The sequence below is a fragment of the Schistosoma haematobium genome, chromosome 4, assembly GCF_000699445.3.
Source record: "Schistosoma haematobium chromosome 4, whole genome shotgun sequence".
In the NCBI taxonomy this organism is placed as follows: Eukaryota; Metazoa; Platyhelminthes; class Trematoda; order Strigeidida; family Schistosomatidae; genus Schistosoma; species Schistosoma haematobium.
Window position 1 is genome coordinate 33,913,361 of NC_067199.1, and position 14,756 is coordinate 33,928,116.

The 14,756-nt window shown below is 31.2% G+C and overlaps 1 protein-coding gene across 1 annotated transcript in view; it reads right to left on the bottom strand.

Moving 5' to 3' along the window:
* Nucleotides 1–2,786: 2,786 nt before the first annotated feature.
* HTR1A (5-hydroxytryptamine (serotonin) receptor 1A, G protein-coupled) overlaps nt 2,787–14,756 on the bottom strand; it is an 81,714-nt gene continuing 69,744 nt past the window's right edge. The window contains exon 3 of the mRNA XM_051219365.1: nt 2,787–6,028. Coding sequence (XP_051066823.1) covers nt 3,660–6,028 — 2,369 coding nt within the window. The 3' untranslated portion in view covers nt 2,787–3,659. The remainder of the gene's footprint in view (nt 6,029–14,756) is intronic.

Here is a 14,756-nt window from a genome sequence, read left to right on the forward strand (position 1 = left end):
AAACTTGGATTAATTTTAGTTTGGTTATTTATTCTCTGAAGAAGTGACTTACACTAAGCCACGAAACGTCAGAAAATCTAATTTTCTACTCATTGGGATATTACAAATATATTATTTTTATTTAATCACTAGCAGTTTACAATTTACCTAGAGTATATGAATCATTTCAAAACAGTTAGTTAATTTGATAGATTTATCAGACAAAGTTTAACAAATCTGTGTGGTCTTTTAGTCTAATAGATTGCCAATAATCGAATAAGTAATCAACTTGTTCAAACATTTTTATATAAAAAATAAAAGTAACATCAGATGGATTGGAAGGTAAGAAAATAACGAGATGATATGAGAAACAATATGCATCATGCTATTCTGGATGATTAAACAGTTCATAGTTAAACTAAATCTAGTCTGATACTATTGATTTATTGTTCATAGTTGCATGATTCATGTTGTCTAGTTCGACATTTATTTGCAAAATATAAACATATAGAGAGGATTGTGAAGTTTGTTGAATCTTTATTGCTTATATTATGGACTGATCTTGGTTAGACAACCATTGAGAACGAGAAAGCTTTGAATGTGGATTTTCGGAACTGAACAGTCGCAATCCTGCTTGCTAATAATAACGACGTGTTCACTAGTGACTAGTTGTAAGAATTATATCTCACAGCTAGAGTGATAAGTTATGAATCGTAAAGTTCAACCATGTTGGGTGTGAAACAGTTATCCACCGAAGTTAACGGAAGATATTCGTGTAATATCGTGAACTGACTAAATTTAAACATGCAACTTATTCAAAATCAGCTCAGTTGTCTGATATTTAGGCTAGAGAGCTGAATGTCCTTAGTTCGATCACTAGTGGGGAGGTCATGAATGCGCAATGGTGTGAAGTTTCATACTAGGAAGAGATAGCTTTCTAAGAATCCCCGGTTTCCAATGGTTATATAATCAATATCAGTCTGTGATGAAAACTATCGAGACATATCAACGTTCTTACAAGTAAATGTGTGTCCGATCGTTCTAAATGTTGTGATAATGCATCACATGTTTCTGATAAACTTCAACTCATTGTATTGTCTATATTAATCATATATATGATGTATTATCTCTAGTGGTTAAATTATGAAACTTTCATAATCATCTTAAGATGTTCAGCACGACAACAAAAGCTCCGTAATTAGTCCATTTCACTATTCTATACTGATTATTAATAATGAAACCCAACTGTTGAGGCTGTAGAATTGACTATAAAATGATGTACTTACGATTGATGCTATGCCCTTAGGAAGAATGAATATCTCAGATATTTATTGTATTACTTTATTACCTTTCAATTACAGGTACCCACGTGAGGTGACAACAAAATATTTCTTTTTGCAATGAAACAATGGTTGCGAACTGATCTTACAAATATCACTATCATTTTTGAGTTTGTGCATATAAATAAGGCGACTTGATAACATATATGAGTTTATTTGTACGGTAAACAACATTAATGGCGTATGTAAAAGTCATTTTTTGATTCAGGCATACTCTAAAGTTTCCAATGTAAACTCCATATTCACATGCTATTTCTTTATAAAAACAAATGAGAAAACCATTTAAGAAACCCAGAAAGCCTTGACCAATATTCATACATACAATGTGTTGAAGAAAATAGTTCTCTGTTATCCCATCAAAATTTTATCAAGATATTTAAAGACGAGCAAAACACATAGAACAATGAGGAAACTGAATAGATTGTCTTCTGAATACTCTCAAAAACTGATACAGAATAGACGGAATATGGCTAGCAATCGGATTCAGAAGGCTCGTTTAATCCTGTTTGAGATTCATCAGCTTGTTTTTTAGCACGATACTCGTACCCTTCACGGTTAACTCAAAAGGAACGTGAATTATTCATTTAGTGAATGATTTCAGATAGTCACTCACTTGTTCATTTTTAGATGATTTGGATTTTCCTTTATTATATATCACATGGGGCCATAATGACTTTATCAAGACAATTCGCACATATGCCAACCAAGACTGATGAAATTTCAGTCAAAATTATCGACAACGCTATAAGACAGACCATTTCAAATTGAACTGAAACCTCCATAAATGTTTCAAGAAATGTAGAATTAAAGATAGCCACAAAAATGGGACATTTCATAAGTAATAATAGTGATAAGCCTAATTTCATATGAAATGTTCGCGATCATTTTTAAGGAATAGACATAGAACAAATTGCTTACAGCCTAAATACTAACATTTAAATTATTTGAATTTTCTGGACAGACACTTGATGAATAAAAATAACATAATTATAATATAAACTGTGTTGTGTGATAGTCATATCGACAATAAGTAGTATATAATCCTATTCAAGAATAGAATGTCTTGCAGCAGAAGTTCTAGAAGATCAAAGAGGAAAGAACGAGAACAGAAAGCAATCGATATTTCACTAATTAAGTATCTACTGTATGATTCTCAAATTTTACTAAAATATTCTGTCATTTTGTGCTTAAATACATTCAATTAACACCGTTGGATGACAGTTCAGTGGTCTAGTTGGTTAAACGCCTAGTGCGAGACTGATAGGTCCTGGGTTCGAATCCCACGAGGCGGGGTCGTGGATAAAACGAAACAGCCATCCAGTGCTCCCACGTTCTCCACGGTTGTCCAGCTTCAATTGACTCATGATCTCAACTGTTGAAATTACTCCAATCTCCACAAAATCCCTTCTGATACATTCAATTATCCGTCACTTATGTTCTCATTTACTACAATATAACAAACTAATTCAATTGACCATAAATCTTTGTGTTTATTTTATTTGTAGAAAAAAGAAAACGAAAACAATGCACGACAATTAACAAGTTAATAAAGAAATTACCAGACATTTGCATTTTACAATGATATCATATACTGTGAAAAACTACATTGCTTTATATATAGATATAGGGAAAGAGAGAGAGAGGGGGGGAGAGAGAGGGAGAGATCCTTATAAATATATATGCATACATTGAAATAAGGCGTGGAAAAGCTAAAAAAATACATGTATATATGTAAAATTGTGTAAACAGGGCAAAACAGACACATTTACACTGTTTTTTTTCTTCTTTCTCTTCTTCTCCTTCTTCTTCTTCAAAAGTTTACATATAAATTGAAATTCAACTAGTAGTTGGAGAGATAATATTAGTTTATAATCAATCATAAACTCTTAACATATGAACTATAGGGCATCACTTCATAGGATACTTGTAATTATCTCTATACAGAAAATATGGTATATGGAATGTTTTAATTATAATTATAAGATAACCCAATATAAATAACTCATACGATAACCTTTTTTCATCATCATTCAATCATTCATATTGACAATATCTAATATAAATATTATGAATGAACATAAAGCCAATTCATGAAAATGTTCATAAGGAACATAATGAAATGAATGCGAATATTTTTTGTTGTTGTTGGTTTGTTTGTTTATTGTTGTTGTTGTTGTGTTTTTTTTCTATCAATTTTTGTTGTAGGAATAGATACTTTCTATTATGCGTTCTTCTTTTTTTCCTTTTCTTGTTGTTGTTGTTCTTTTTCTCACTTTTTTCTTCTTTTTTTTCCTGTTACCATGACTACTATATTGATCATGTATGATAATCAATTAATCATTATCTTGATAATGAACGTAAATTATATCGTCCAAATAAAATTTTTCTAAATGCATTACGAAAATCTGGTGAAAATATTGTATATATAATTGGATTTAATAATGAATTTGAATAACCTAACCATAATATCATACTTTGACCAAATTTTGTTATTTTTAAATGATTTATAAATGGTGATATTAATGCAACAATAAAAAATGGTAACCAACATAATAAAAAACAACCAGTTATAATAGCTAATGTTAATATTGCTTTACGTTCACGTTTAGCTTCTAAACGTTCACGATTTAATTGAGTTTGTTGTATTGGTATTAAATTTGATATGATTGTTGTTTCATCATTCAATGTTAATGATGTAGTGATTGTTGTTGTTGGCGGCGGCGGCGGCGGTGGTGGTGGTATATGTAATGGTATATTTAATTCATTATTATTTTTATTTATGGTTAATATATCTGTATTATTATTATTATTACTAGATGGTAAATTGGATGTAGATTGAGTTATTATATGTTTATTATCATTATTGTTATGTGAAGTAAACATATGACGTAATTTCTTTCGTACATTCAATTGATTCTTTGATGATTTCAATGAGATATGATTATCAGTTCTAATATATTTATTATTATTATTATTGTTAATTGTAGTAGTAGTATGAGTGGGGCTAACAGTATTCTGTTTATAATATGAATGTGTACAGTTAGATGTTTCATTTACTGACTCTAAATACAATCCTTCTTCATTATTATTATTATTATTATTATTATTACTGGACGTAATGTGATGTAATGTGTAATGTTTATGTTTATTTACACAACAATATGATAAATATTTATTTGTTTGATATGATTGAACATGTTGATTTGAAGATGGTGAAGTAGTAGAACAACATGGTGAAAAAATTCTTCGTATATTGAAATAATGATTTTGATCTTTCATTGATTTTTTAAATTTATTTCGTTTATGTTTTGTATTAGATTCATGAAGATGTTTATGAGAATGATGATTATCTTGATGTCTATGATGATGATGATGTTGTTGATGATGATGATGATGATGATGATGAAGAGTTTGTTGTCGATAATGATCATCTATAGGAAAAGTGGATGATTCTGAAAATGAAGATGATGGTGTTAATGGTAATGATGATGAAGATGATGACCATATCATTGAATTTGTATGCTCTGTAGATGATTCAATTAATTGTGTATTAGAATTCGTTAATTCAGTGAAAAATGTACTAGAATGATTTAAATGTAAAAGAATTGATGGAGCTGAATTCCTATATTTAGATAATAAAGTATGTTTATATGAATTATAATTGATTATAGAATTAAGATTATTAAAAGAATTAGATTTTTTAATGTGTTTATAATTGAATTTCATTTCATGTTGATATAAACAATGTTCCTTGTAAATATCCAATGTGTATTCATCATTATTGTTGTTAGGGCTTTGTTTATCACAATGATGTAATATGATTGGTCTAGTATAACTGGGATTCTTAATAATATTACTATTATTATTATTATTAGATTGATAATAATTGGATTTAGTTTCCATATCATCAACATATGGTATAGATACTTGAACATTATTAAAAGCATTATTATTATTATTATTATTATTATTATTATTATTATTATTATTAGTATTTTGATTATTTATCATTGTTATTGTTGATGTCTCTGTATGTGTAATTGTTTTTCTTCCAATCATTGTACAATCTGTATCTGCTACTTGTGATGATGATGGATTCTCTTGATTTGTATTAGTATTAGTATTATTATTATTTCTAGTAGGAATTAATTTAACAGAGTTTCTATTTTTGTAATTATGACAACAATTACACCAATATGTGTTTAAATGATGTCTGAATGAATGCTGATGTTTTGGTTGTTGTGGTTGTTTAGATTTTGGCTGTTTCCATTGACTCATACATAAATTACTTGTTCCTGATTGCTTAAATGCTGAACGTCTAATACGTGCTCTAGCTACTTGATAAATTCTTGCATATATACCTATAATAAATATCATTGGCATATAGAATGCACCAATATTTGAAAATACTGTATAACCATGTTCTTGATTAATTCGACAACTTGGTGGTTCATTTAAATCTAAATTAGATGAATAACCACCATAATTATATGATCTTGTAGTATGAAATCTTGCTGGAATTGAAATTAATACAGATAAAAACCAAAATATTCCAATCATAATTCCTATTCGACGACCTGTTCTTCGACGAATATATTCTGCATTTGTTACAGCCCAATAACGATCTAATGCTATACCGACTAAATGAAGTATTGATGCTGTACAACATAATACATCGGAACATACCCAGAAATCACATAATGCTTCACCTAAAGTTATTGAAAATAAAAGTTTTGATAAAAAATGAATTAAATAAGACCCTTATTTTATTATGAATTAAATATTGTAAAAGCTTTTAACATTGAATTATTTTTCCATTATAATAAACTTATTGTCTAAACATATTGAATATGGGACAAATAACACCAACAGGATTGTTTAATGGTCCTATTTACTCAAGTTAAGAATATAAACCATCTTACACCAGCCAAGTTGTCTGAATCGTTTGTCATTCTCCAATGAAACCATAGTTAAGTACGACTGAGTGTTATACTTGAGTAAAACAGCTATCCAACCCTAACTTGTTTTCAATAGTATATAATGTTCAAACTCAAATCTAACATTTACTAAAACCCCTGCAGCTGATGAATAAAAACTGAACTTCAAAGTTTTTATATAATCGTCTAACTAAAGTTCAATGTCCGTTTTGATGTCGAATGATGTATTTCTCTGAACTTTATAAATAGTTAATAAGTGACTATTGGTTTTAATGTTCCTTAAAATGTTAACCAGGCTTTTAAATTTACTAATCGAATTCACGAATCGATCTAAGCTAAACCACCATTGAAAACCTGTAAGCAATGGAAGGTCGTTTCATCCTATTATGAGACTTCTTGACAGTTCGCATCCACGATCTGTCACACGGGGTTCGAACCCAGGATATTCTGTCTTGCATGCAAACACTCAAAGTCTAGACCACTGAACCAGCATCCGAAGGTGTTAATGTCTTAATTCAGCCGATCCATAATCTTACGTAAACCTTTATCCTTTGACTGAAGTGGATAACTGTTACACAACCGATATGCTTTGGATTCCCATGGCCACGGCTTCTCATTAAAACTGAGAAATCCATCTTGAAACTAGTCACTAAACAAATTAGACACTAGCAAAATCTAACTAAATAACAAATATTTTTAATAGTTGAGATTATGAGTCAATTGAAGCTAGGCCATCATAGAAAACCTGGAAGCACTCCAAGGCCATTTCGTCCTATTGTGGGACTCCTCAGCACTGCGCATCCACGATCACGCCTCGCGAGATTCGAACACAGGACTTATTGGTCTTGTGTAAGAACGCTTAACCTATAGACCATTGAGCCGGTAAATGTGTCGTTCAATTTCTTGGATTAGTTGAAGTTAGACATTAACACCGTTATATGCCGTTCAGCTCAGTAGTCTAGTGGTTAAACGTTCTCGCGCAAGTAATAAGTCTTGTCGATTGAACGCTATATTCTCTTCCTAAGCTGTTCTGGTAACCCTCAGGCTAGAACTACACAGCGACCTGAATACCAGAGAGAAGACGCAAAGTATGAGAGAAAATACTTTACTCCAAGGTTCGTTCTTGTACAGAAAATCATGGGTTTTTATAGATGTTAGCGTTTGTTAAATCAACATTATATTTCGGCCAATCCGTTAACGACATATTATGCTGCTGACCGATAAATAACACGCCACGTTGGAATTCTAGAATGCTCCATGATGCTCTGATTGGCTGGGACTCTTCAGTTCCTTTTGGGCCTCTGGAGGCTCCGTTGAAGTTCTCCGAAAGCCAACTCAACAGCAAGACTGATCGGTCTTGGATTCTAATCTCGCGAGACAGAATTATGGATGCGCACTACTGAGGAGTCTCACAATAGAACGAAACGGTTTTGGAGTGCTTCCAGGTTTTCCATGCTGATCTAGGTTCAATTGACACATGAATCGAACTATAAAAATTTACTAAAATCTGCACGAAAAACCCTTATTCTAATACTAATAAATATTTATTAGTCACAAGAAAACAGAGATTTGAAAAGAAAAAAAAAGAAAAGAAAAAAGAAAAAGAAGTTTATTCTTATTTTATAATTGAAATTTAACTAAGCAACCATATTTATTTACTTTGTTTTCTGACCATTTAATCACTATGTATTATAATCAAATTGTAGAGTTTAATAATTTTGAACTTTTGAACAATAACCAAACAAAAAAGGAGCGAAATTTAAAAATTTATTTTGTAAAATTATATAATTAAATCTGTCTTTTCAAGTTGTATAGTTGATAATCAAATTGAATACCAATGTATTATATATATATATATATATATATGTACATTCAGTATATGAACAAAAGTGTATTGAGGATATGTATATACTTATTCTTCAATTGTATAGTATTTGTCAAAATGTCTTAAATGAACTTAAATATTTTTCATTTGATGGTTAAAACTAATCAACTTGAATCTTATTTATTATTTTGTAAGAAGACATGTTTAAGCAAAGATGGATAATGGCTAGCAATGGAATCCAGGATGTGTGTTTTGTCCTATTTAGGACTCATCAGCTGGATATATCTGCATTACAGAGTTGATATTCACTCCGGAACTTGAACTGAGTATTTTACGCTTCAAACGCTATCGCGTTATCCACTTAGCTACTGAGTGTTGATAGCTGCCTGCTTGTGCAATGGGGTGAAGTTTTAAACTACTTGGTTTTGTTTTACTGATCGGTTGCAATCCTAAATAACAATGGGAAGATACAAATAAAACAACGCCAAGTGAATTTAAGACATGTTTAGTTCATATAATATAAGATAAAATAATTCAGATGATAATATTTCCCTTGAATACGAAAAAAATGTTTTATTACTATGGAGTTGTTTGATATCACAAATCGATTAATGTTAGACTACAATTGAAAACCTGAAAGTGTTGAACGGTTGTTTCGTTCTATTATGGGGCTTTTCAGCAGTACGTATCTACTATTTCGATGGTGAGATTCAAATTCACGACCTTTAGCTGCAAAATGTAAACACTTAACTTCTAGATTAACGTATTGGCTAAGTGGCCTATAGGTTAAGCGTTCACACGCAAGACTGAAGGTTCTGGGTTTGAATCCCACGAGCTAGATCGTGGATGTTCACTGCTGAAGAATCCCATAATAAGACGAAATGGACGTTCAGTGGTTCCAGGTTTTCAATGATGGTCTAACATCAATCGATTTATGATCTCAACTAGGAAAAAATTTTGTTATCTATATAAGATGTTATTGGAATTCATTTTATTTTACCTTGAAAGAAGCGTTATATTTAAAATATTAGAAAGATAAACATAATTACAATGGTATACAGTACACATTACTTATCATGTAATGAAAGTTTTAAAATGCTCTTGATTATTTTGTTTTTCAGAGTATTTTTTATTGCTCTCCTACGATACCACAATTCACAATTGCTTTTATAAAAACCTAGGATATATGTTTATATATACCCTGAAATGATAATTGAAATACATTACATTGCAGTAATACATACACAAAATGAGTATTTTAAAAACAGTCAATATATTGTACATTTAGATGTTTTGTTATTCTCAAATATATCATTAAGATCTTAAAAATTGAAGTTATTTCATATAAGTTAAACCAAACCCTACAGTGGTTTGTTTCCATTTCACGGAGTTATGACAAACAAGATTGCTAGGTTTGAAGCTATCGCGAGTTCACTTAATCGGTGAACGAGAACAAGACTCGGTGACCAAAGACCAGTAAGCTAGCTATTGATGCGTCCCAGCCCCGCTGACTAGAGGGAGAAGTCCAAGCTTGGAATGGGAAGTATATTCTGAAAAACAGTCAGAAACGAGTGATCATAACAATCACAATTCAAAACGTATATATATAGTGCAAAACCGTCCTCGAGGAGAATTATCAAATAACATACTAAAAGACTCAACGGACCAATAGCATTTAAGATATTTCCCAGTGGGAAATACGACATGAAGGTGACAAGAGCGCCTTTGGCGCGAAGACAAAGAAATTCAAGTTTTCTAAATAAAATTACAAAATTAGGTCCTTTCCCAAGTGAGTTCCGTGGATCTAACGTCCCCAACAAAGATATATTATCTTGTTCATAACACATGTGTACTACAAACTAATCTCGAAAGATTCATCATTAGGTATAAATATATATACCTCAGTTGTTAGATAATTCATTTACAATTCAATCTAAATGATAAGGACAGGAGTAAAAATTATTAAGCCAAATTAAATTGTTTGTTTACATGTTGAATATTGAAAATTTTAATCAAAATCTTCATCTGATAAACTTGATAATGATTTGCATAAATTAGTTGAATGTAAACATTCATTGTAAATTGATTGATTGTAAAGCATTGAATACTATAGTATTTAATGCCAGATGGGTTTTGTGGATATTATCGTAATTTCAATGGTTAAGATCATGAGTCAGTGGATGTGTCGCTCGATTTCGTGGATTAGTTGAAGTTAAACATTAACACCGTTGGATGCCGGCCAGCTCAGTGGTCTAGTGGTTAAGTGCTCGCGCGCGAAACCAGTAGGTCCTGGGTTCGAATCTCGCAGGAGGTGAGGTCGTTGATGCACACTGCTGAGTAGTCTTACAATAGGACGAAACGGCCGTCCAGTGTTTCCAGGTTTTCCATGGTGATCTAGCTTCAACTGGCTCATGATCTTAACCATTAAAATTACTACAGTATTTATTAAACATATAGTTATATGAGCTTTATTCAGTATTGTGCAGCTTCATTGAAAGTCATTATTTTAAAATTTACATTATATTTTCATGTGATGAAACTTGACAAATTTATTCTATGAATATGTCGTTTAGCTAAGTAACCGATTTTTATTACAGTGTTGTCAAGTGAATGGATGAAATGATCAAAATGATCGTATATTAAACGTATAGAGTTCAATGAATTCAAAACTTATTTGCGTTTTAATTTTTATGTTTGTTGTTTGGGTTTTTCATTGATGTTTAGGACTTTGATTAATCTGTCTCTTTTGACATATGTACATCCTGTACGGATCACATCGATATTGAGGAATAAAGTCACACATGTTGATGGTTAGCCACCATCTAACTCGGTTTAGTATACTTACAGATAACTGTCTGAACTCAATAACTCAGTGAATAACATAATGACATATAAAGCGAATGGTAGTGGGTTCATGTCACATAGTGAGCATTAACAGTGAGATACAGTTACATCCATCTAACTACTCACATTGAAGACGAAGCGCACATTCTGAATTTCACCACTAGCCATCATCCAACTCTGCTTATAATTATTTTTTTGTTATACAAAGCAATCCAATTAATGACTCTAAGATCACTATATATAATTAGTTTATACATATAGAACACGATCATGATATTGTTAGACGTTCACATACAATCATCCTTGAACCTTAACTTTAAATGAATAATAAAATTTTATTATTTGAGAATACATTATATCTATCTTAGCAGATATACTGGTTATTTTAAACCTTGAAACATCATCCATAATACCAACCTTATCAGTCAAATCCTTGAACCATGATTTATTTACTTCATAATTGAACTATTTGTATAAATCGTTCACTGAGCAAATAATGTTATATTTTATATCTTTTAAACTATATGTAAATGAAATAGTCATTTCCCTTCCGACTTTATTAAATATGTATATGTTAATTCCGTTATTGTTAATTCCTATTAATCATCACTTACATAATCTGTTTGTCTATTTAAACAAACAATACAGAGAATGTATAAAACCTAATGAGTTTCATCCCCATATAGTAATAAATGAATGTTTATGTATGGACATGAATACATCATAGTCAATAATGTGACTGTAATTCACTGTACTGTATGTAATTGTTCAGATACCAACCCATCTATCATAATAATGATAATACTTATATTTATCTGACAATTATTGTTCATGGGACTATTTGTTACTATTAATAGAATTATACTTTGAAAAATAGACATCTAACCATAGAATACAGGAAAAAGCCCACTATTAACAATGAAGGTATACAATAGACACTGAATGAGTTTCATGAAGGAAACCGATAATTAATAAATTCTTATTAATGACATAGTTACTAATAGAATAGAGATTATTTTGGAAACTACTAATAGTGTAGGGCTAAAATGAGAATAATAACATTGATATAATAAAAAGAATTGCATCACCGTTACCTAATATGTACAGGATATTTTATCGATGTATTGTTATTTACACAATGACTTTAAGAGAGAAAACAAACCCAGATTGGTGTAAATTGTTCAATTACTGAGTTAGCTTTGATTGTATAAAAAAATGTAGTTCCATCTATAGCGAGTATTGTAATAGATATTGTAGATAACAGATTGTATATGATTATGGTACAGTATTATAAATCTAATTATGTTTGGATAAGTAACAACTAACTTGTAAATAAAACCTAAGTTATATATGTTGAATTGTATATTCCTACTGTTGGTTTACACTAAGTAGGAGTCGTAAATTTATGTAGAAACAATTATTTAATATACAGTGTCTTTCAGTGATTCTAAGCCAATATTGATTTAATAATGGAAATCGGTGGCTTTTTGTTTTAAGAATTTATTCCAACACATAAATATTGGTACAAGGAAGCGTCAAACAGATATGTGTCACACAAATTAATAGATTTAAGGGCTGGAATACGCCCAAACCGAAGCATGTGGTCCTTTTAGGAGGCCACACCCCAAGCCCCTGACTTGAAGGTCTAATCCATAAGGCAGTCGGGCAACGTAAGGAGATGCAGTTCCATGGTAGCAGATGACCAACGATAGGTTCATACAACATTTGTTCCTCAGGATCCTGTCACATTTGCACACCATTGGTTTGGAATCAGGATTTTTCTGACTCCCCTATGTGGATCCTCCATATCCACCTACCCGGTTAAAGCGTCGGATATTCGCTTTTCGTCCTCTCGATTTCTTAAACAACACCTTCGCTGCAAGAAGGCAGTGAGTAGGACTTCCCTCGTAGTGGTTGTATGCCCGTGGTTATATGAGAGCATTTGCATCGAGAGACCTGGCTCACCCCACTCTCGGCTAAACCAGGGCATCTGGAAGCTTTCTGTTTTGAGAAACATTCTATCAAATGTCTAATATTCCTATATTGAATTTAGATTATTTCACTGGTTTTCTGTAAAAAAACAAACATCAAGCCCTTCTTGTACAGAACATTGATTATAAATGAATATTTTATTCAAGACTCCGAAATTATAATGTTCAAAATCACACCGATCCAATGTTTTTATTCGTTTATTACACAAACAGTAGTCTTAATAATTACCCCTAACCATTTACAAAACTAAAACTTCAACAGTTTAGATCATGAGTGAATTGAAGCTAGACCACCATGGAAAACCTGGAAGCACTGGACGGCCGTTTCGTCCTATTGTGGGAGTCCTCAGTAATGAGCATCCACAACTCCACAAACAAAAATTATTTTAAAACTATATAACTTTCAATTGTTTTATCCTTATTCGTAAACGTTCAAAATTTCTAGTTCTGAAAAGTACTTCAAATTTCATCAAATACTAGTTCGACACATAATACTTAATGTCTTAGTCTATTAGTAATAAACGTCTGAGCCTATCCAGTGTTATCAGAGTGGAAGCATTTCTTTGGACATTAGGTCAATACTCCTTATTTGCTACTATTGGTACAGCTTATGTCAGTTCATTATGAATCATAAATTTCGATCATCAGAGCTTAACAAAAAAAAAACCCGAATTAGTTGGGTTCTATCGTGTCACGCATGAGATAGCTATCCACCTTAGGCAATGGATAAGATACACGTGCAATATCATAAACTGACTAAAGTTAGATCTACATACCAATGACTATGGTCACGGAGGTCTAGAAGTTAAGTACTCGCTTAGGAGATGGACGATACTAGATTTAAGTTGTGATAATTGCATGGATAAACATTGAAAGTCCTATACTGGGAACATACATCTATCCAATACTTTTTGCATATTAATAGTTGTGTAATTAAAACTAATTTATAAAGAAAATTATAAAAGTTAACAATCGCCACAATCCCCTTCTCATTCATTTACTCCAATTGAACAATGTCCAATATACTAAATTCAAAACAAAACAAAAAGATACATACACAATAATTATTTCCTAACCAATTTGACAACAACAAAAAATTATTTACGTAAATATTTCGAATTCATTTGCAGAAAAAAAAGAAAAAAATTTTTTTTGGTTGTTGTTTACTGAAAAACAATTTTTCTATGTTACCTAAATCACTCGAGGCAAAGAAGAAAAAAAAGAGAAAAGGAAATAGATCATAACAACTATTTTTTTTTTGTTTTTTCAAATCTTAAAATCAATGATTTATTTGTCTCATTTTATTGACAAAACAAAAAAAAGGCACAACATTTCATGAGAAAACAAAAAGAACTATCTAATCATAATTGTATTAGTATTAGAAAGGGGAGGTTTTTGTAGATATGATTAGTCATTTCAATAGTAATGATCATCAGTCAATCGGAGTTCTAGTGAGAAGCAGTAAACTAATGGAGTTCAACCGGACGTTTTGTGTGAGATAGTAACTCAGTAAAGACATTAATACTGTTATATGCCGGTCAGCTCAGTGGTCTAGTGGTTAAACGTTATAGCAACTCACGTTTAATTGAGTTTGTTCACATTTAATTCGGTTAAGTCATTTTGTTAACTTATTAATGAACTGAGTGGTCCGTACAACAAGAACTTATCTATATCGTTGTATCTTTATTATTGTTGCGAATGTATGAGCATATATGCTTGAGCATTGCATTTATTCACGCTGCTAGCCTTACTACTAACCGCTTAATTGATTCGATGATTCATTCATTTCACTATGTATATATATGTCCATGTTATTCATGTTCATTGCTCTCTCTCTCGC